The sequence below is a fragment of the Bufo bufo genome, chromosome 2, assembly GCF_905171765.1.
Source record: "Bufo bufo chromosome 2, aBufBuf1.1, whole genome shotgun sequence".
Lineage (NCBI taxonomy): Eukaryota > Metazoa > Chordata > Amphibia > Anura > Bufonidae > Bufo > Bufo bufo.
This window is the reverse complement of record NC_053390.1, coordinates 189,653,889-189,678,634: the sequence shown is the minus strand read 5'-3', so window position 1 is coordinate 189,678,634 and position 24,746 is coordinate 189,653,889. Positions and strand designations below refer to the sequence as shown.

Here is a 24,746-nt window from a genome sequence, read left to right as displayed (position 1 = left end):
AAGCTGTTTTTTAACAGAACATCAGGCCGCATATTACTCATGCTACTATGAGCAGCCTGCATGGCCTAAGCATGCTACCATGGAGGACTTGTCTCCCATCGATCACATCTGGGATGTCATTAATCAGCAATTGCGAAGGGAGCTGCTAGCAGCAGATCTTGATGATTTGTGTGCCCAAGTGCATTCAGCATGGCAGAACATTCCTCAGACAATCATTAATAACCTTATTGATAGCATGCCATGACGTGTACGTACGTCTGAGTGGAACTTATACTCGATATTGAATACATCGAGATGTTGTAAATATTTTGTTTCCATTTTTTTTTATAATTTACATATCATTGCCAGGTCTATTGATTCTGTGAGTTCCATAATTCCCTGACTTTTCCTTCTTGGTGCTGCAATTTCAATGTTCAGGAGTGTATGATATTATGAGAAAGGTCACTGATGTGTGTGCTCCCACTATAATGCAATTTCCTTGGCAATGAATAGATTTCATCATAACATCTGCTGTATCACAGAAAATCAGTGGAAATCTGCTTACTATCACTGGCGCTGTCATATTCCCAGACTGCTATTGGACCGAGCAGATCTGTAATAAACTTTCCAGAAAATACTTCAATATATAATACTTCAACTTGCACAGCAAGAAGGTACAATGACGTACATGGATGTGCATAATAACTATATCCTATTACAATAACAACATTTAAATTGACGCCAAGCAAAGAAAATTGTGTTTTCTTGTTATAAGTCTTTTTCATGATCGTTACTTATATTACTTTACTAATTAGAACGCTTCACAAAGCCAATTACACAAGTGACAGATCTCTGAGATTTATCAAACTGGTGTAAAGGAAAACTCGCTTAGAGACCCATAGCAACCAATCCGATTCCACCTTTCATTTTCCAGAGGAGCTCTGAATCTGATTGGTTGCTATGGGCAACTAAACTAGTTTTTCTTTACATCAGTTTTGATAAATCTACCCCACTGTCTCTAAAGTGTCAAAAAAATTTAAGAAGGTAATTTGTACTTACTACACATCTCTGTTTTAAAATTGTTTTTATTAGTTTTTAACACAGAATCTGAACATAAAGGTCGACAATGTTACAACATTTTGGAAGTAAACATATATCCTGAACGTACATTACCCTAGTGTTTTTTTTTTTGTTTTTTTTTTCCCAATTGTAGAAGAAGGACATAATCATAATCATTTGAGATAAAATTACAAAAATATCTTTCTCCTATCTTGACAATAAGGCGAAGATACTTCCATTAGAGATCTATATAGACCAAATAACAACCAACTAAAGAAAAAACTGTAGAAGGGAATAAAATGATAAAAATGGAAAGAAGACAAAGACATAACTTAAAAATAAAATGGATAAGGAGGGGGGGGGGGAAGGGGAAGGAAAGCTTGATATGTAACGGATTACCATTGAGGCAGGTGTAACACGGTATGTCTTATCACAATTCCATCCGGAAGCAGGCAATGTAAATAAGTACAGTAAATGAGGGTCAAATGCGCAAGTGGAGACTCTCTTTCTCAATATGTTCCCCTTTGCGTTGAGAATTCACACTCCCGAGAAATTCCTAAAAGACTTCCAAGGGTTCCAAATATTTTCAAACCTCACAGGGGTGAGAGCATCCCAGTGTGCTATCTGTTCTAAGCGGAAGAGCTGATCGCATTTAAGTATCCACTTTTGAATAGACGGAGGATTCGATTATTTCCATGCTATTGCTATCATAAGTCTAGCTGCAGCTAACAATGTGTTACTTAATGAGTGATTATATTTGGGGCCTCTAGTTTCTCCTAAAACTCCCAAGAGACAAACTTTAGGGCATACGGGTATTTTCAGGCTAGATAAATTAGATATAATCTTACAAATCTCCTGCCAGTAAGAGGTTATTTTTGTGCATTCCCACCAGATATGGGCATGCGTGCCTACCTCAAGGTTGCATCTCCAACACATAGGGCTACACTCTGGAAACATGCGATGAAGTCTCTGAGGTGTGTAATACCATCTTGTTAAAACTTTGTAGCTGTTCTCTTGCAACTTGACGCACCTGGACACCTTAAGAAACGTCCTAAGCGCCTGTTTTACTTCTAAGGGGGATAAATAAATGTTCAGATCCTCAACCCACTGCTGAATGAACTGAGGGGTCTCTGATCCCTGATTTGAGAGTAGGATGTCATATAACTGCGATATTTTACCTTTTGGTTCCTTTTTTTGTAAGGCCAGTTTTTCAAAGGGAGTGTGGGTTGGTGCAATCGGGAGACCCGTAAAGTATTTTTTTATTTGTTGTAACAAGTAGGCCAGATGAAACGTAGAAAGGTTAGACAGCAACGGATGTGTGCGAAGATCTTCGAATAAAGGGATGTCGTCTTCCCTACAAAGACTCAAGTTGGGGGATATGAGAGATTTCGCTCTCATCGGTAGAGTATCTAGAAACTGGACTTACTACACATCTCTGGATCTGTCATTGCCAGATGTTACCGCAATGCCCACCTGTTTGATTGACTATAATGTGGTCTGGCGGAGATCTGGCCGCTACCTGGCAAATATGCCTGATCCTTTTGTTCAGCGATAACCTTCCCCAGAGAAGTTTGGAAGCAAGTTATTATCCACTCCCATGCTGATCCTAGGACGCACGTGTATTAGTAGGTTGGGAGGAATAGCTGTCGGACAATAGCTATATAAGGTGTATGGTCACCTTTAGAGATGAGCGAATAGATTGTAAGTGAATTGGAATTGATCCGAATAATACAAATATTATAGGTATAATATAAATTGCAGTCTATGGGATTTTTACTAGCTGCCTGTCAAGCCATGCCTCAGGCATGGCTTAGTAGGTAGCTTACTATGGCAAGCCTGGGAGCCTTCACAACAACTAATCGGACCCCACAATTTCGCCAAAGGGGCTCTAATTGGAGAACAGAGGTAGACCCTCCTTCTGTCTAACCACTCAGATGCTACAGTCGCTATTGAATACATCATCTGAGGGGTTAAATGACCAGGAGCAGAGTTTTCTCTGATCTTGGTCACTAAGGTGATTTATACCCAAATAAAATTTGAAATTTAGGGAAGGTCAGGAAAGAGCTGTGAACGAGCCAGCATACAGCTAGGATCACAGAACAGCTTTCTGCAGCTGCTATATAGTGTGAAACATTGAAAGGAGTTTCTACACATTGACGGCCTATTCTCAGCGTAGGTCATTAATATCAGATCAGTGGGACTTCAACTTCCGGAAGACTCACCAATCGGCTATAGGCCGGCTTCCTCAGCTGATCAGTGAAGGGGGGTTGGAGCTAGACCCCTGCCAATCTCATATTTATGATCTATCCTGAGAATAGGTCATCAATATGTAAATCCCAGATAACCACTATAAAGTAACAGAAGCCAAGTGGTGCAACATAAAAAAAAAATATTGCAAAAATGTTTTACTTTTTAGCCCAAAATAAATCTAAATCAATAATACAATGGCTCTGAAGGTGTCCACATTTTATTTTTACTATACTTTTACATCCCTAAAGCGCACCATTCAGTGTGAGCTTAAAACTCAGATCTCCGTACACCGATGAGCTGTCAGCGGTGTACGGAGTATGGAGTACTAATTTTCTCAATGGGGCAGCAGCAGCGCAGGGAGTACGGGCAGGAGCAGCAATGTGCTCCCCGGACAATTCCTAACTCCTAGCATAGCACATGGGTATCCTTTAGCCATTTAATATGCCAGGATTAGCTGAGCGGAGCTTCTGCCTGCACCGCTAAGCTAAGAGAACTGCATGACAATTCCCACTGAATCTCAATTCAGCGGTCGTCTCACAAACATAAAATAAATTACAGGGGCAGACCAGAACATAAATCACATAATCTGATCTACAACATAGGAAATGTTTGATGGAATATTTTTTCTGATTACCTGGATGGAGGAATGTATCTCCCTTCAACATTTGGGTACAGTTCTCACAACTTAAACCTTTCTTATCAATAATGGCTGTCAGACGATGACATAATGGACCAATGTCTGCATGTACTAATTTATTACGTATGTTACGAGGTCGTCTATAGGAAGACAATGGTGGAAGTGAAAATTCTGGAATATTATGGAAGAAATTACTGAGCATACGCCACTCCCTCTGCAAAAAAGGAATCCACTTCTGAATAATCGGTGTATTATACCTTATCGTCTGGTGAGGATCTTTATTCATTTTTTATCAATTTTTTAAATGTGTTTTTTTCTTATATTTTGTGCAGTGCCGCTCTAACTGTGTGTTTCCACTAACACCGGTCAATGACGTAAACTGGTTCTGGGTAAATAATAAGGAGCGCCTGCTACAAGCAAACGTCTTAAACAAAGGTGACCAGTCTGCTTTTGTTTTAGAGAGTTCTCAGGGAAGTTTTTGGAATTAGTCACAGTCTTACAAGTTGTTAACCACATTATCCAATAAGCCTACACAATGGTATTATGAGAAGAATACACAATGAATGCAGTAAACCGTGGATGCTCCACCTGTGGCCCTCCAGCTGTTGTATAACGAGTATGCCCTAATAGCTGTAGGCTGTCCATGCATACTGGGAGTTGTAGTTTTGCAACAGCTGAAGGGCTGCAGGTCTGGCATTCCTTCTGTAAACTGTTTCAACAGTGTCAACTGCTGTACAACCTGTCTAAATTTTTAAAAATAGGCACATGTTAAAGACAGAAATCTGCCATGTGCCTGGAAACATCTGTTTTCCATAGTTAAAATGGTTTTCTGTGACTTTACCACTGATGACCTATTCTTAGGAGAGGTCTTTTGCTTTTACATCAAGAAAACAGTTTATTATAAGAAACTAGCAGAAGGACCCAGCTTTGCACGGGTATATTTCATCTATTTAATTTTATGTTTCCGTGTATTGTAAAAAGACAGTTTCCCCCATAACAGTGACCTCTACAGTATCCGTCCCTTTAACAATGACCTCCACAGTGCCTGCCACTTTAACATTGACCTCCATAGTGCCTACCCCTTTAACAGTGACGTCCACAGTGCCCGACCCTTTAACATTGACCTCCATAGTGCCTGCCCCTTTAACAGTGACCTCCACAGTGCCCGCCACTTTAGCATTGACCACCCCTTTAACAGTGACCTTCATAGTGGCCGCCCTTTTAAAAGTGACCTTCACAGTGCCCACCCCTTTAACAGTGACTTCCACAGTGCCCGCCCCTTTAACAGTGACCTTCACAGTGATCGCCCCTTTAACTGTGACTTTCACAGTGACCGCCCCTTTAACAGTGACTTTCAGAGTAACCGCCCTTTTAACAGTGACTTTCACAGTGACCTCCCCTTTAACAGTGACTTTCATAGTGACCGCCCCTTTAACAGTGACCCCCCATTTAACAGTGACTTTTACAGTGACTGCCCCTTTAACAGTGACTTTCACAGTGCCCGCCCCTTTAACAGTGACTTTCACAGTGCCCGCTCCTTTAACAGTGACTTTCACAGTGCCCGCCCCTTTAACAGTGACTTTCACAGTGCCCGCCCCTTTAACAGGGACCTTCATAGTGTCTGTCCCTTTAAAATTGACTTTCACAGTAACTGCCTCTTTAACAGTGACTTTCATAGTGACCACCCCTTTAACAGTGACTTTCACAGTGACTGCCCCTTTAACAGTGACTTTCACAGTGCCCGTCCGTTTAACAGGGACCTTCATAGCGCCCGCCCCTTTTATAACAGTGACCCCCATAGTGCCCGCCCATTTAATAACAATGACTTCCACAGTGCCCGCCCCTTTAAAAACAGTGACCTCCACTGTGTCCGCCCCTTTAAAAACAGTGACCTCCACTGTGCCCGCCCCTTTAAAAACAGTGACCTCCACTGTGCCCGCCCCTTTAAGCAGTAAATAAAAATGGCTGGGTTGTTATGGAAACCTGAAGTAAAACTGTGTTTATGGCAGTTGGGATTTGAAGAGAAAGACTTGCAGGCTTGTATTGGCTAATGTGGGTCATGCTTTGATGCTCTCCTCTGCCCTGCGCTGAATGTGGAGTTTCGGTGATGAACCGGGCTTTCCTTTGGGCTGCCAGGCGGAGGCCTGTAAAACGGCTAGTGCAGCGCTAAGCCCCCCATCAGAGACGGTGACTTCACCGAACACACAGCTGGGTGGAAGCCTCCGCCCAGCAGTGTGTTGTAGTAAATAAAAAAACCTTGCCCTGCTCCGATGCTCAAGTCAGGGGGAGGCTGTCTGGGTGAGATTATGGTTATGTCCGGGTTCAGCTCTGAACCCGGACAACCCCTTTATAACAAGGCACTTACTAATGTATTATGATTGTCCATATTGCTTCTTTTGCTGGCTGGATTCATTTTTCCATCAGACTATAAACTTCTCATGTCCATGGTTACGACCACCCTGCAATCCAGCACCAATCAATCGCTGCTGGATTACAGGGTGGTCCTAACCATGGAAATGAGCAGTGCATAGTGTGATGTAAAAATGAATCCAGCCAGCAACGAAGGCAATGTGAACCTTGAAAGTGCCTTGTATTAACTTATATGCTAAATGCCATTTGATGAAGTGACACAACCCCTTTAACTAAGCGACTCAGTCAAAACTGCCATTTTGAGAACATTTCCAGAGTGTGCCTGGTAACAAACCACAAGGGAACACCCCACACAACTCTGAGACAACGTTGTTGAAAAGTACCAGCCAGGGTATGGATACAAGATCATTTTCATATCACACTTTATACCTTGTAAGATACATAAAGGGATTGTCTGAAATAAGAAATCCAGGTGAAGCCCCCAATTAACTAAAATAATAAATGATGTTATGTTTCTCCAGCCCCAGTGTACCTGCGCTTCTCATTTACAAACTACAGCAGTGACGTGCCTGAGGATAGCAACTGGCTGCAGCAGTCACATACTGTATACTGGCATGTCACTGCTGTAGTTTGTAAAAAAGCAGCAGCAAGTAGACTGGTGCTGGAGAAGGGGGGGGTGTAACATAGTTTATTAATTCAGGCAATTGGAGGAGTTGTCAATTTTTCAAACCTGTACTTGGATCCGAATACTTATGTAAATGCATGTTTGCTGTTTGCTCTTTTCCTTATTTCTTGTCTACCTCAGTGTCACGGACGTACCGAGACATACAGACGTTCCCGCTTTACGTCTGTGTTGTTTCTGGTGCTTGCCACGCCTTCTTTCCCCAGGTGTGGCTATGGTGGTCATTTAACCTTCTCTATTTATTGTTGTTTCTCCCACTATGCCGCGTGGTTTATAGCTTCTGTTGGACTTGTGGCTAGCTTGTGTTTGGTTCTTGGCTGAGTTCCTGGTGCTACCAAAGCTTCATTGAAGATAAGTGTTTCCGTTCCCTTTTGTATTTTGTTTTAGTATTTGTGTGTGTTGTCTTTCCCTGTTGTTTGTCATTAGGCCTGAGGGAAACTCCTGCTCGTCCTTTCCTTTGCAGGAACAGGTTAACTCAGTCTTGACATTAGTTCCAGGGTCCTATAGGGTGAGGTAGGATTCTAGGTATCCGGTGTATGAACTTGCCTACCTTTGGGGCCTGTTCATACTGGTAGTCAGTCAGGACTCGAGTTAGGGTTTTCTCTAAGAGGTGTCCATCTTCCTTCCCTAGTTTCCAGGCCTTATTCCTGTATCCCCTTTCCCTCCTATGCTTAGTGTGGTGTTTTCCTCCCACACACGAGCGTGACACTCAGTAACATCACTGAGGTGGTCACACATGCTCAGTTCCATCCTTCAACTGCCACCAGTGACCAGCCAGATCTTCTGTTAGAAGCTGTGACAGTTACAGGGAAAGAGCTAAAGCAGAAAGTACACCCCCCCCCCCTCAGAAAGAACACCCCCCTTCCATGAACTTCTGGTCTGTGCCTGTGCGCTATACATACAACGCTTATCTCTGGTCTGCGCCTGTGTGCTAAACATACAGTGCTGATTCCTGGTCTGCGCCTGTGCGCAATACACACAGCGTTGATTTCTAGTCTGTGCCTGTGCACTATACATACATCGTTGATTTCTGGTCTGTGCGCTATATATACAGCGCTGATTCTGGTCTGTGCGCTATATATACAGCGCTGATTCTGGTCTGTGCCTGTGCGCTATACACACAGCGCTGATTTCTGGTCTGCGCCTATGCGCTATACATACAATGTTTATTTCTGTTCTGTACCTGTGTGCTGTACACACAGCGCTGATTTCTGGTCTGCGCCTATGCGCTATACATACAGTGCTGATTCCTGGTCTGCGCCTGTGCGCAATACACACAGCGTTGATTTCTGGTCTGTGCCTGTGCACTATACATACAGCGTTGATTTCTGGTCTGTGCGCTATATATACAGCGCTGATTCTGGTCTGTGCGCTATATATACAGCGCTGATTCTGGTCTGTGCCTGTGCGCTATACACACAGCGCTGATTTCTGGTCTGCGCCTATGCGCTATACATACAATGTTTATTTCTGTTCTGTACCTGTGTGCTGTACACACAGCGCTGATTTCTGGTCCTCGCCTATGCGCTATACATACAGTGCTGATTTCTGGTCTGCGTGAGATTTCAGACAGAGAAAATGATGTAGCGGGTGGAGGGGAGTGGAAGCACTGACAGAGTTGTAATAACAGGCGGAGGTACTGGCACAAAGTGAGGAGGCGAACCGAGGCTCTTGGGAAAGGCAGGCCTGGGCTCTTGGATAGTGGTGAGCGAACTTCTGTTTTAAGTTCGGCGTCTAAAGTTCGGCTTCCGGTTAGCGGAGAATCCCGATATGGATTCCGAATTCCGTTGTGGTCCGTGGTAGCGGAATCAATAATGGCCGATTATTGATTCCGCTACCACGGACCACAACGGAATTCGGAATCCATATCGGGATTCTCCGCTAACCGGAAGCCGAACTTTAGACGCTGAACTTAAAACAGAAGTTCGCTCAACACTACTCTTTGAGGAGGCAGCATTGGGCTCTTTGAACAGTTGATGATGCCCTGTTGGTCACTTTGAGATTAATTTGCATATTGATAAAAACAAATTTTCTGGGGGTGAGAGACATGGATAAAAATAACAAAGGAATGGTTGGAATGATGTTTGAGGGCACTATAGTGCACTAGCACGTGTTACAAATTATAAAAACAGTGAGAGATGCCCTTCAAAAAGTGTATCCGCTGTATTCAGCGATTGCCATAACAGGGTTGTCTGGTAATGAGCAACTTTTCACAGAAGCTCACAGTCCACTATGTAAAGAGTCCTGCGCACTGGCTCCCACGTGCCTGTCTTCTGGTCCACAGCTTGCCTCATTCTTTCCTGGCATGGGCATGATCATTTTCTCTGTTGCAAACAGAGACTGAATTCGGCAGTGACTTGTCCAAAAGAGACACATCACCGCTGAAGCCAGTAATTGGCTGCAGGAGAGCAGATGATCATGCCCGTACCAGGGATGAATTAAAGAAGCTACAGACTGAAAGATGGACACATGGGAGCTGGCACACCGGACCAGAGTAGCGGGGAGTAGGTAAGTATGATTCTTTCCATAGCAGAGGCAGGCTGCGGGCTCCTGTGGAAAGTTGCCTATTTCTGGACAACACCTTCTGTTCTGTCTAGCAGGTCTGAGTTGATTGCAGCATGCCAAGAGGTGAATTTCCTTCACTACTGATCATGTGCAGCACACTTTCAGGCGTTGTAACTAAGGGCCCTGGAGCAACGACCGTATGGATTTTTCAGTGTTTTGCGGGCCGTTTTTAGCGGATCCTTTTTTTTGTTTCAGTAGTGTTTCTGGTTCCATTCCGTTTTTCCGTATGGCATATACCAGGGCTTGACAAATTTCCTTAGAATCTAGGAGCCAGCTAAAAACTGAGGGGTTAATCGCGCAGATCACAGCGTGCAGTCATAGGGGCCGGGATATGGCTGGCACATTGGTATTCAGGCATTCATTGGTGGCGCAGTGGCCACAGTCCCTCCCCTCCTCCTCCTACTCTGTTCTCGATGGTGGTCAGCGGCAGCCGCGCACAGTGGGGAGGGAGGGACTCCTCTCCTTCCCCACTGTGCCAGCTCAGGAAACCATGGTGCGCGCCGAGAGCGCATCTTTGAAAACGGGCTGACAAATACCCAAGCGTCAGGACCAAATTTCTGGTCGCCATGGCGACCTGGGATTTGTCGAGCCCTGGCATATACAGTATACAATAATTACATAGAAAAAATTGGGCTGGGCATAAAATTTCCAATAGATGGTTGCGCAAAAATGGAACGGATAAGGAAGACAACCGGAGTACATTCCGTATGGGTTCCGTTTTTTTTGCGGACCCATTGACTTGAATGGAGCCATGGAACGTGATTTGCGGGCAATAATAGTACATGTTCTATCTTTGAAAGGAACGGAAATACGGAAACGGAATGCACACAGAGACACTTCAGTTTTTTTTGCTGACCCATTGAAATGAATGGTTTAGTATAAGTAACGCATACTGAACTCAAAAAACGGCCAGTATACTGAACGCAAAAAACTTTTGAGTGCATGAGCCCTAAGGGACAGGAGAGAACACAGGAACACCAATAGAACACCCTGCTTAGGCTACTTTCACATCTGCGCTTTCCTTTCCGGTATTGAGATCCATCATAGGATCTCAAAACCAGAGAAAAACGCTTCAGTTTTGTCGCCATTTATTGTCAATGGGGACAAAACTAAACTGAATGGAACGGAGTGCACCAGAATGCATTCTGTTCCATTGCGATCCCATGCCGGACACAAAAACGGTACAAGCAGTGTTTCTCTGTGCATCATGGGCTACTGATCAAGATGGATCTGGAATGAAACACAATACAAGTCAATGGTGCCAGATCCATTTTCTCAGACACGAAAGAAAACTGATCCGGCGCCCTTTGAATTACAATGGTTTTAGTGCCGGATCCGTCTTGGTCATTTTAGAGATAATACAGATGCAGGTGGTTGTATTATCAGAACGGAAGCGTTTTTGCTGATCCATGACGGATCCAGCAAAAAAGCTGATGTGAAAGTACCCTTATCACTGGATTTCAAAAATAAGGGCCTATTTAATATATATATGATTAATATTTCTAAACTTTCCTAAATTTATATAAAAGTGTATTATCTATACTATTAATAGTAGATATCTTTTTTAAGCTGAAGTCGGAGTTGGAACGACTCCACCCAAAACTAGCTCCGACTAGCAAAGAACATTGCACAGCTGTAAACTCTTCCTATGGTGCACGTAAACACTGAAGAGACCACTGCGACCCCTTCAAACAGCTGATCGGCAGGAGCGCCGATCTAATATTGATGACCTGTTTTAACTAGCTTGCAGAGTGAAATTGTTTGCTTTAGCATATCAGCTATTGTGGCATGCACCTGTACATTTACTTCCTATTGTTTGGAGGTCTTCGTCTAACTTGAATTTTTTTGCACTGTACATTTGGAGGCCTCCATATTGGCCGTGCGCTCCTACGGATCTGTCCTACGGATCTGTCCTACTTGCCATGCGTTCACTTTGTAGAGATATGTCAGATCATGTAGGTTCCCATCTGAAGAGACTGCCTTGTTGTTGGCAGTTGGACTTACACAATCAATGTACGCAGTCATACTCGGAAATAGAAGGATATATGACTTGAAGGACAAGTTCCACTTATATTTTAGAATAATGAAGAAAAGAGATGCTGTTGCCAAGAACTACACTAGGTCTGTGAGAATGACAACAGAGTCTCTGTTCATTAGATAAACCTATTTTTCTAAACGTGTCCTCTGGATCACCTTGACCACCTGAATATTTTTCCATATTCTGTGCAAGTACCAGAGCAGCAGGTATTGGGCTTTAGTTTTCAATACTCCGCCAGCCTAATACATTGTGGCCTCCACACACCCAGACACATCTGCTGTGCAGATAACATCACAGATGGAAACTCTTATTAATAGTTGATGAAATGCTGGTTACTACCAATCTCTCATTCAGTTGACCTTAGAAGGGTACAGTAATTTACAGCAGGTCATTTAGGAAACATACCAGAATTAATGAATGTATCTTAAACAATGTGTAATACATGAATGACAGCAGGCCATGGTGCAGGCAATTTGGATGTTTTAGCTTCCAACCTCTTTGGAAACTTCCCTTGTAGGCCAAGCCAAGGGTCATTCAACAATGGACATCACATATTTGAATTTCTCCATTCAGTCTCTTATGCTGCCCACATCCCGTCACATTTTATGGAAAAAATAATGCTGCATGAAGCACTATTTTTTGCAGCAGAACAGCGAACACCTCAGCAGGACCCAACGGACCATATTATAAAGTAAATGGGTCCATCAGGTAGTGCTGTTGTTAGAGGTGGGTCTGGCAGTGCACTGTGGGTTTTGTCATGAATGGAAACTTGGACACAGATGTGAACATTGAGTTATTGCTCCTGTAAATTTATATCTAAAGCTACATACTATCATTTCAGCAGAGCTCAAATTGTTTGCATGCCATTAAAATGTCCATCATTTGCTCCCCAGCAACACACGACGTAGTGTAAGCATTCGTTATTTCATGCCATCTTATAGTTTGTTGACATTGAGCAACTAGAAGCAATTTAAATGGTATGCAGCAGAGTCAGCAAAACTAAACTTGAGTTCTAAGGTGTCATTTTAGGGACACTAAACACAGAAATTGAACACACAAAAAAAATAAAAATAAAGCTCATCAGTTCCTCCTTTCATTGTCTCCTTTCCTTTGATCCTATTTAGCCTTATATTACAATTAAACATAGGACATCCTCTCTGTGCTTCCCAAGATGTCTCCTCCTTCTCCTCACAGTCCTGTGACTGTCTTAAGACAACTTGGTGAAGCAGGAGCCTCCCTACATTTGCTTGTCTACAGTAGGACAAAAAGATGGTTAACCCCTTAATGACCGGGCCATTTTGCACCTTCGTGACCAGGCTTATTTTTGAAAATCTGACATGTCACTTTATGTGGTAATAACTTTAGAACACTTTTACTTATCCAAGCCATTCTGAGATTGTTTTCTCATGACACATTGTACTTCATAACAGTCGTAAATTTGAGACAATATATTTCACTTTTATTTATGAAAAAATCCCAAATTTACCAAAAATTGGGAAAAATTTGCAATTCTCAAAATTTCTATTTCTCTGCTTCTAAAACAAAAAGTGTTACCTCATAAAATATTTATTACTTAACATTCCCCATATATCCACTTTATGTTGGCATCATTTTGTAAATGTCATTTTATTTTTTTGGGATGTTAGAAGGCTTAGAATTTTAGAAGCAATTCTTAAAATTTTTAAGAAAATGTCCAAAACCCACTTTTTAAGGACCAGTTCAGGTCTGAAGTCACTTTGTGGGGCTTACATAGTAGAAAGCACCTATAAATGATCCCATTTTGGAAACTACACCACTCAAGTTATTCAATACTGATTTTACAAACGTTGTTAACCCTTTAGGTATTCCACAAGGATTAAAGTAAAATGGAGATTAAATTTATCAATTTCACTTTTTTGGCAGATTTTCCATTTTATTCAATTTTTTTCTTTAACACATCAAGGGTTGACAGCCAAACAAAACTCAATATTTATTACCCTGATTCTGCGGTGGTATACTGCTGTATGGGCGCATGGCAGGGCGCAGAAGAAAAGGAGCGCCACATGGTTTTTGGAAGGCAGATTTTTGCTGGACTGGTATTTAGACACCATGTCCCATTTGAAGCCCCCCAGATGCACCCTTACAGTAGAAACAATCAAAAAGTGATCCCATTTTGGAAACTACGGGATAAGGTGACAGTTTTATTGGTACTATTTTGGGTTACATATGATTTTTAATCGCTCTATATTATGTTTTTTGTGAGGCAAGGTAACCAAAGAATGGCTGTTTTGACACCATTTTTATTTTTACAGTTTTTTACAATGTTCATCTGACAGGTTAGATCATGTGCTATTTTTATAGAGCAGGTTGTTACGGATGCGATGATATCAAATATGTCTACTTTCTTTCTTTGTTTGTTTTAGTTTTACATAATAAAGCATTTTTGAAAAAAAAATATGTTTTTGTGTCATTTTCTGAACGCCATATTTTTTTTTTCTGCCAACCATTTTTTGCAGGAACAGTTGATGTTTTTATTGGTACCCATTTTTGGGTACATATGATTTTTTTGATCATTCAGTATTACACTTTTTGGGGCAAGGTAACCAAAAAATTGGTAATCTTGGCACAGTTTTTATTTATTTTTACGGCGTTCACCTGAGGGATTAGGTCATGTGATATTTTTATAGAGCAGGTCATTACGGACATGGCAATACCTAAAATGTATACTTTTTCTTATTTATTTAAGTTTTACACAATAATAGAATTTTGAAACAAACAAAAAAATCATGTTTTAGTGTCTCCATAGTATGAGAGCCATAGATTTTTTTTTTTTTGGCCAATTGTCTTAGGTAGGATCTCATTTTTTGTGGGATGAGGTGATGGTGTGATTGGTACTATTAAGGGGGGCATATGCCTTTTTGATTGCTTGGTGTTGCACTTTTTGTGATGGTAGGTGCCAAAAAATTTGGAGATTGGAGCTGCACTGCTGAATGCTGAGATTGGTCAGTCAAATCTGACTGACCAATCGCAGCGATCCAAAGGCAGGGACCACTGTGATTGGTCCCCTGCTGGGTGCCTGGACAGCTCAGCTGTCCGTAGCACCCGTTTAGATACCGGTGTCACCACAAGTGTACTTGCGGTGGCACTTTGATCTCATGACGTACTGTGCACGTCATGACGCGGTAACTAACACCACATCATGATGTACACAGTACGTCATTAGTCACTAAGGGGTTAATCCATGCCCCCTTTGCCAAGTCCTGCCCCCACAGCTGAAGATGGAAAACTTCAGCAGGAGATTAGCCACAGTTTTTTGGCCCAAAAGCTCAAAGTTCCCAAAACTCAATCTTACGTCTCTAGGGACAAATTATCAGTGCCTATGCAGACAGCTGTATTGCAGGTCCATGTCATACAGATCAGTGACATAGCAGCCATAGTTTACTACAGGCCCATATCATACACTATGTGCCTCTAAATTTATATGGTGGCACAAAGGAGTTTGTTTTTCACGGATATACAGGTGAAACTCGAAAAATTTGAATATCGTGCAAAGTTCAATTTAATTCAATTCAGTTATAATTTGGATGATTATGGCTTACAGTTTATGAAAACCCCAAAGTCACAATCTCAGGTACCCTTTGCTCAGGGGGTATGGATTAATTAGCTGACTAGAGTGTGACACTTTGAGCCTAGAATATTGAACCTGTTCACAATATTCTAATTTTAAGTTGCATTACTGAAATAAATGAACTTTTGCTTGATATTCAAATTTTTTGAGTTTCACCTGTATATAGAATCTGTGAGAAAATAAAAAGTACAATGTTCCATTATTAGAGAATAATGCTTCTAGAGAAGTATAAGCTTTACAAATCCATTGAGTCCATATGGTGCTGCAAAGGGATCCTGCATTTATGTGCACAGACCCGTATCGGATGACTAACTACTTAATGAGGTTTCTCAGGACGTTGATATTGATGACCTATTACTAGGTCCAATACCCCCCACTGCTAGAAGGAGCTGCAGTCACCAGAACTATTAAAGTGTACAGAGCTTAAAGGGGTATTCCAGTTGGTACAAGTTATCCCCTATCCACAGGATAACTTTACGATTGGTGGGGGTCCTACTGCTGGGACTCCCACAGGGGCTTTGTACCCCGGGCAGCTCCCCTGAAATTACCGGAGCGGCTGGTCGCACATGCGCGGATAGGTGATAACTAAATAAACCAGAATACCCCTTTAAAGCATGGGAGAGGAGCTGCAGTAACCCAGTGCAGCCACTACACAGTGTATGGCGCTGTCTGATTCTGGCTCAGTACACAGTGCCAATGGCCATGGCTACTGCTAGGTCCTCAAGATTGAATTCCTGGAAAAACCCTATAATGGCTAAATGTTTTAAGTGCAACTAAAGATAATATCCAACTTTCCATTGCATATCAATCCCATTGACGTGGATAGTGGGCAAGAGTGACTCTGTTGTAGAAAAAAAAAATCATACCAGACAACCCATTCAACCATATTACCTACAGTATGTAAGGTGGTGACATAACTCTGTAAGCACAAATAAGCTACTTTGATGGAAAGCACCATGGTCTCAGAGCAATATATGGTCTCAGAGCAATATAAGGGTTGTGCCAAGTTTATGTTATCCCCTATATACAGGATAGAAGATAACTACCTAATCGCTGGGAGTCTAAATGCTCAGACCCCCACTGATCCCAAGAACGGGGGTCCAATTCTCCGGTTCTGATGGAGCAGCAGGTCATGCATGCGCACTGCTGCTCCATTCATTTTCTATAGGATCGCCAGAGATAGCCGAGTACAGAGAATGGCTCTCTCTATTGCTCCCATAGAGAATGGATGGAGCAGCAGGGTGCATGCTCGACCTGTCACTTCATCAGAACAGGGGAATGGGACCCCCATTATTGGGATCAGTGGGGATCTGAGCGTTTGTACCCACAGCTATTAGCTAGTTATCCCCTATATTGTGCATAGGAGATAACTTGTAAACTTGGCACAACCCCTTTAAATCCCACCTACTGTTGCATCATACAGGTATATTTACTATATGGTGTTACTGTATGTATCCACTTTCACATTCTACTTTACATTTTGGATATACAATGCTTTCTGGCTTAATTGACGCCATCAGAAGATGGCAATGACAGCTAGGCTCCAGCAGCAGAAAGTGTTACCCCAAAACTAACATCTTGCCAATAGTAAGGATCCATTTTTAGTCCATGACTTAACACTACAGTAAATAAAGGCTTCGTCCAATGTCATTGTTATATAAGCAAGTCTTAATACTGTATTTTCCTTACTTAAACCGTAACATCCAATATGTATTGAAATAAGCATTAAAAGTAAGTATCTTTCTTGCATAAACCCAAAGTTAAGAAAACTGTACTTTGTAAATACTGTACCACAATACCCTCTTTATTAGACATGTGCATGAGAATATTTAGCAGGAAGCAGGAGGAAAACAGCCTTGGGTATGGCAAATATTTATTTTTTGCAACACTGATTAAACCTTATAACCTCATCTTAGCAGAAAATTGGCAGCACTGCCTTATTAATGGCAAGATGTTATGTTTGCTCCTCTTGACATCCTGGTACTTTTAAATTAAGACTAGCCAAGTTTTGCATGCTAAGTCTTAAAACAAACAATGCTTACAAAACATACCTGAATCGGACTTTCTGTAGACTCGCTGCAAAATGTGTCTTCTGAGGCTCTCATTTGGGACTCTTGCAGCTGATCTTCTAAACAGTCAACATGTTGTGACTCCACAGTCTTGTCTTTATGGTTTGCAAGCTGCAAAGAAAAGTATAGTATGAAAGAAAGTAAGAGCCTACCAATATACAGTTGAGTCACATTATTATGGCCTACTTTTGATGTCAGCAGAGTGTAGCTCATGAAGGAAGTCTCGTGTGGTGAGCTGGCTTGGTGGGTATATAAGGTGTGCGATAGCCTGTACACATATCCCTCATTCTGTCACAGGTAAAGAGGGTGATTCATCAGACTTTCAAAAAGGGATGATTATTGGCTTTTGGGCCAAGGGTGGCAGTATTTCTGAAAAGGCATAGTTTGTAAACTGTTCTCGTGCTGCTGTGGCGAAAGTGCATAGTTAGAGGACAAATGGTCCCATTGTGAATAAGTGACATGCAAACTGCAAAGCACCACATGCCATTGATGTGAGATGTGAACGTCGGTTACAAAGGTGCACAAGGGTAGACCAACCCGCTATAGTGGAGAAAATCGCTGCCAAAATGAACCTGGGATCGTCACAGAACCTCTGTTAATGAAACTGCATCGGCAGAAAAGGCTTAAATTTTTGCGGCAGTATGGGAAATGGACCTCTGCTGATTGGCAAAGGTTTGCCATCTCAGATGAGTCACGTTTTCTGCTTCATTGAATGGATGGACGTTGGTGTGTCAGACGAGAAACATCAGAGAGCAACCACCGTGCACCCAATGCTGGAAGAAAACAAGCTGGTGGTTGCAGTGTTATAGTTTGGGGAATGTTTTCGTGGCATTCTCTGGGCCCACCTATCCATGTGGAAGGCACTCTCTACCGATTTGAGTATGAATCCATTCTTGCAGATCAGATACACCCATACATGCTGATTATCTCCCAGCAAGACAATGCAACACGTCATATGGCTAGAAATGTTCTACATTGGTTGGGGCATGACCACGACTTCCAAGTACTACCTTGGCTGCCTTATTCTGCAGACTTAAACGCAATTGAACATCTGTGGGACCAACTCAATTGTGTGTTTGCTCTATGGGTCCTATCCACACACCCTCCAGAAGCTGTCAGATGCACTGCAGTCAGCATGGCACCAGGAAACCTCTGAAGACATACTACAAAGACCTTACTGAGTCACTCCAGCCCATCTAGCTGCTGTCTGTGCTGCACACGGCAGTTACCCTGGACATTACCTGGTGGTCATAATAATGTGACTCGACTGTGTACTTAGTTGGTGCAGGGTCTATGAACAGTTGCAAAAGTTGTAAAGTGAATAACATAAGTTGTGGCCCCTGCTACATATTGAAAATACATGGCGATGGATACCTTTGGCGGCATCTATTTTTATTTAAATGCATGCATTTTTAGCTGCAATAGGGTTGTCTTCAACATTTTGCACCATTTGGAGATAAATCAGCTTAGATTTTTCATGAGAATAGACGCTGGAGACCGATTTCACTGTCAATGCCATTGGTGCAAATTTTTAAATAAAACTCTACTATTATTTTCAGTCAAAAATATAGTAAAACAAAGGTGTCCATAGCCTTTAAGAATGATCTATACGTTAAAGGGGTTTCCTGAGATTTTTATACTGATGACTGGACAGGTCATCAGTATCTGATTGCGGGGGCCTGACACCCGGGATCCCCGCCAATCAGCTGTTTGAGAAGGCAGCAGTGCTCTTGTGAGGGCCTCAGCCTTCGCTCTGCTTTCCTTAGGCCAGTGACGACACATTCAATGATCACGTGGCCTAGAAGCAGCTCAACCCCACTGAAGAGGATAAGTTATCAGTAACAACAATCTTGAATCCTGAAGAGTGAATGCTGGGATACATAACATGTTAGAAAGACATGTCAGATCCTTAAAGGGGTGCTCTGAGTCTGGGAACCCTTTTTGATATGGCCTGGCAGGGTGTAGAGGTGAAAAACAATTATAATAAAAAATAAATACTCGCCTATAACTCGGGTTCCAGCGCCAAGCTCCCGTCTTTTCTGCTTCTGGTCCACACTGGACTGGAAGTGTGATGCAATGGTGACATGCATGTGACCACTGTCAGCCAATCAACAGCCTCAGCAGAGACATGTGCACGGCATGTGACCACTGCCACTACTAAGGCCACTGATTGGCCCGCAGCAGTGATGCTGGTGTGGTCCAGTGGGGACCAGAAGAAGAGGAGGCAGCTTAGCGCTGGTGACAGGTGAGTCTTGTTTATTTAACCATTGCACCCTGCCTGGCCCTATAAAAATGGGTTCCTGGTCTCGAAGAAACTCTTTAATAGCACTAGGACTGAGCGTTGTAAAAAAAGGATAAGTTTACTCATTTAACGTATTTACAGAAATGTTTGTCAATCCTCGGCTTGATCAGTGAAATCCCTCATGTTGATTCCTGTGTGGGGAGTGAAGTCCTCTGTACAGTGAATAAATATAGTATTCACACTGTAACAGCTCCATCTAGAAATACACATTGTGACCATTTTTAGGTCTAATGCCATTGCCATGGTAACAAGAGAATCTATTAAAAACCTCTAATAACAGGTACTGTTCTACCTTCACATGTAATGTTCATTTCTATCTTGTCTCATACACACAGAATGGCATTAAGAGCTCTAGTAATATATAGCTGTGGTTATTAATATTACATTTTCTTCCCTCTGATTATTTTTGTGCAAGTTTGTAAAAAAAATAAAAATAATCTTCTAGTATGAGGTTAAACATGATGGATTTTTTGGTGAGGGGAGAGGAAAGGTATAGATCCTGACTCTATCCACCCTGTAATGTACTGTAAGTGTACAGCTTGCACGATGCAGTCCTACAGCAGACACTGTTCAGTAGTCCGCCAATCAGTGCTCACAGTAGTGTACACTATAAAGCACACTGATTGGCTGTGGGACATTCAGGCTCATACTATACTGCAATTAAACACACATGGATTGGCTGTATATCCCAGCCAATCTGAAAGCAACTGACTCACGCGGTGATGGCCTGCAATGCATATTCCATCCAATTGGCCTGCCCAAAAGCATCATAAGTTGAGCCTGTATTATTCAATTTATGACCGCCAATAAGAGGCAATCATAAGTTGAACTGATTGCAGGTCCAGGGAGCCATTTACTAAATGTGCAACTATGACCACCTCTCTACTTCTAAGGATGGTGGCTCGTCCTGCTGAGAACACATATGATGGTCAACAAAAAAAAATGAAAGTACAGTATGACCGTAGGAAAGCAATGTAGTTCTGAGACACAGCATAATACAGATCTAAAATTCAGTTAATGAAGATAGCCCACTTTATGTCACAAGGTTGGATCACTGTGGTAAGGTGACATAAGAAATAGCATATTATTGAAATCACATTTTTGCTGGATTTTATTTTATATGTTTCGTGGTTTTTTTATGGTACTATTAACACAAACAAATCTTTAAATACCTCAGTTTTACACTGGCCACTAAATCACTCCACTACAATAGGTAGATTTTTAATGGGCTCTTTAGGCCACTCTTTAGTCTTTCTATACATATAGGTATAGGAGGAGAAGAATCATCTCATCATAATAAGGGGGGGGGGGTCAAGTTAATAACAACTCGATTGCACTGCTCGAGGTCTAGATAAGCTAGAATAGCAATACACTACAACTCTATGGTCTCTGGGGGAAAGAGCTGTATTCCATCACTTCCTTGAGACTGTAAATGCCCCCATACAATTTAGTCTATTGTTGACCCAACCAAGTTGCAGGTGGCGTTTCTGTGCCGCCTTTGCTACTTATGAAAAGGGGGCATGGTGAGGGTGTGGGCGGGCACAGGGGGTCTGCCACATTTATCTATGAAAACAGGCACAAATGAAGACAGAAATCTACAGCAGCTCAGAGCTGCCGTAGATTTCACTCTGGCACGCGGACAGACAGAGAAATATGTAATTTATGATGAGGCCTGCATCTCATCATAAATTATCACATCCTCCGGAAGCGCAGGAGATTTCGAAGACCAGTGTAAAACGCCAGTCTTTGATAAATCTCCCCCATTACGTATCATTTACTAACAGACTTGGTTTTCCTCAGAATATCCTCCCAAATTTTTTTTTCACTTATGTGCCAGCCAGGCACATTATATTACCTCCACCCCAAACTCTGACAGGTTCTGTCAGTTGTATAATATGCTTAAAGGGGTTGTCTGAGAGTCCAGAGGTCGCACTACGAAAATTGCAGTAATTCAAATACATAATACATAGGCCTACACTTGTTCACATCTGCATTGGCGGTACCGTTCAAGGCCTCTATGGAGATTCTATCAAAAAGACCAGACAAAAAAGCCTTACATGCAGACCTTTTTTATCCGGTACAGGATAAGGACAGGATCCCGAACGGAAACTGAACAGACTCCATCATAGTTAATGGAGTGTGAAGGTGCCCTAAGAGGTGGGTATTTATGCAGGGGAGCCATTACTAGTCTAAATAACAACAGGCAATTATAGCCAATTGATAAAGTACAGTCCATATAGCGGATCCTCCCTGTACTTTATCACTTTGCTACAATAGCCTGCTGCACATTCATAAAAATGCAAAAAAAGGGGTTAAGCACAGATGCTGGCACTGGGCCGGTTTTTCGCTGCTGTTCCTTGGTAAAATGGTCAATAATCCCAATCAATAGCAAAACAAACATAAAGCTCAATTAGAAATATATGTACACGCTCGAGGTGGGAGTTCTGGAACTCATGCATTTTACAGAAGAATGCTTAGGCTATATATACACTCGCTACCGGTAGACGATGAACATGTTGCTGCAAGCATATAGGATGCTGAGATCTTCACTACTAATTACATGTAAATGGTGAACTATGCTGTTGCAAAATTCAGTTCTCATGGTCTTTGGGATTCAATACCTATGGACAAATGCATTTTACACAGAGCAGAATACATTTACATTTGATTTTGTACTGATTACCCCTATCATTTCTACTACAACGAAGCAGCCAAATTTCAGTGGAGGGTACGATTATTACTGCACATGAACAGAACACAGCAGCTTTGATCTTATCAGCCAGCACAGTGTAAATTGCCTAACATCCTGTGCTCTTATGAATCATGTCTTCTTTAACTTAGCAGATTAGCAGCAGCATTTTTAGAACTTGAATCATCAGTAATGCTGGTTACAAGCTATATATGCACCACTCACAAGCACAGGCGCCTTGTGCCTAGCTGCTTATTAAAGTGTACTTCCGCTTTAACGACGTCTATATCTTCATATGCTACGTGGGTCTCTCACCGACTGAAGAAATAAAATAAAGGGCTCAGGTATAGTTTGCAAGATAACACCCCCTTAAATAAGAGATTAAAAAAAAAAAGTCTGATTTATTTCCTGTTACCCTACTCTATGGACATTATTTGGCTCATTCTGGCAATCACTTTCTTCTACTCATTGGTCACGTATGGCTTCCTGGTGAGCGAGAAGTACCATAGTAGCCAACACTGAGGAAAATAAATAGCAGTGATTATCACATAGAATAGTTACTTAAAGGGGTTGCACCAGAATCACCACAGGATAGATGATAAATGTCTGATTACTGAGGGCCCCACCCTCACAATGATGCTTCATTCAAAGTCTATGGGACTGATGGAGATAGATGACTTGTCTATATCCATCACTAGGGGTGTAGCTATAGGGGGTGCAGAGGTTGCAGTCGATATCGGGCCCAGGAGCCTGAGGGGGCCCAAAGACCCTTGTGCCACATAAGAAGACACCAGTGTTATTGAAAGTGCATGCAGGGAGGGAAGAGGTTAGGTCAAAAATTTGGCATGGTGGGGGATGCAATTTCAGTTTTTGCCTTGGGCAACATAAAGGCTAGGAGCTTCCCTGCCCCTAGCCACAAAGCACTGGGGTAAGGGGGGAGGGGCAAGCTGAACTACTGCACCAGGTCCCATGAGCCTTTAGCTACGCCCGTGTCCATCAGTCTCATAGACTTGGAGTAGAGTGGAGTGGCATGCACATGTTTGACCATCGCTCCATTCAAACTCCTCCACAAGTGCAGTGAGGAGAAACCTGGTGGAAGGGGGTGCCCATTCTAGTGATTGTAGGGGTCTCAGCAGCATTCAGCCTGTAGATAGGTGATAAATGTTGATTCTGGTACAAACCCTTAAAATATAATTCCTTAGGCCTCAACTTGAATTCCACCTTAACAAAGATTTCCAGCGGAAACACAACTTTCCATCAATTATCACACTCAAGACTTCCTGACTTCCCTGCAGTCTAGCCTTCTGTCTGCTTCTGATCAGACACCATGAATTCCACCATGCTTTCTCTTCCCATGTGTTAAGCTATGGGTAACTAGCTTCAGAACAGGACCCTCGAAGTGAACTGAGGGCATCGCGGCCAACCTCAATTCCCCACTATGAGACCTCTGAAAATAGCCAAGTGCTGGCTCAACTATTTCTGGAAGTCCCATAGAGGAGATTTTATCACCAGACTTTTTCCATAGGACTGTGTTACCTCTATCATCCTTCACATAGATGGAGGACCTTCATTGTAAACTAACTGAAGAGTAATTTTCACAGCCATCATTAGTGCGTGCCTACAAATAATGTTTCGACCCTTCATAGACCCAATTCTGAATGACCATATCCTACCAGTTGTAACAGCGGCTGCTGTGCACCACTGTTCCCCTGCTTACCACCGCGGTCCCAATGCACAGTTTCCTCTCAGCCGTGGCCACAGCATGTTTGCTGCTTGTTTCCTGCAGCACTCCCTTAAGGGCCGGCGCAAGTCACTTCCTGTGCTTTATGGGGGAGGTCATGTGACCTCACTGACCAATCCTAGCCCCTCCTGCACATATATAAGTAGCTCAGTCCCCTTCCCAGATGCCTCAGTGTCAAGGTTCTTGTGTCCTGCTGAGGTTCCTGATATCTGCTTGTGTTCTTGACCCGTACTTGTATTCCTGGACTCTGCTACCTGTTTGATCCCTGTCTGCTTGCCTTGACTCTCCTGTTGTCGATCCGGATTGCCTGATCTGTACCTGTGTCGCCTGCCCTGACCTATTGCCTGTTTGACTTCACCTCTGCCTCATCCTTTGGTCCTGCACTGCTGCTCCTGGTTACGACTCGGCCTGCTGACAATGCCTGTACCTCTGGTACCTTGCTCAAGTACCTCCTGGTCCGCCGGGACCAGCTGCCTCATGTACCAATCCCAGGTAGCGACCTGGTGTTCCCCTCGGGAAAGTGTATCCCCACCATCAGGGGTACTGTGAAGTTTGAGTGTTTCACTTAGACAACGCCCTTAAAGGAGGTAGGACAAGTGGCACAGTGGGTTCACACCCGCTGGTTCGTAACACCAGTCCAGCACTTTATACATTTGGGTTCTGAAAATGACAGAAAAAATAAGACAGATGTTTAAATGTGCTCATGAGTTGAATTAGGCAGAATTATTTTGAAATCATATTCACCAACTTCTGAGACA

The 24,746-nt window shown here is 42.6% G+C and overlaps 1 protein-coding gene across 1 annotated transcript in view; it reads right to left on the bottom strand.

Annotated features, from left to right (window-relative positions):
* LOC120990753 overlaps window positions 1-24,746 on the bottom strand; it is a 201,278-nt gene that overhangs the window by 133,659 nt on the left and 42,873 nt on the right. The window contains exon 3 of the mRNA XM_040419655.1: window positions 17,239-17,367. Coding sequence (XP_040275589.1) covers window positions 17,239-17,367 — 129 coding nt within the window. The remainder of the gene's footprint in view (window positions 1-17,238; window positions 17,368-24,746) is intronic.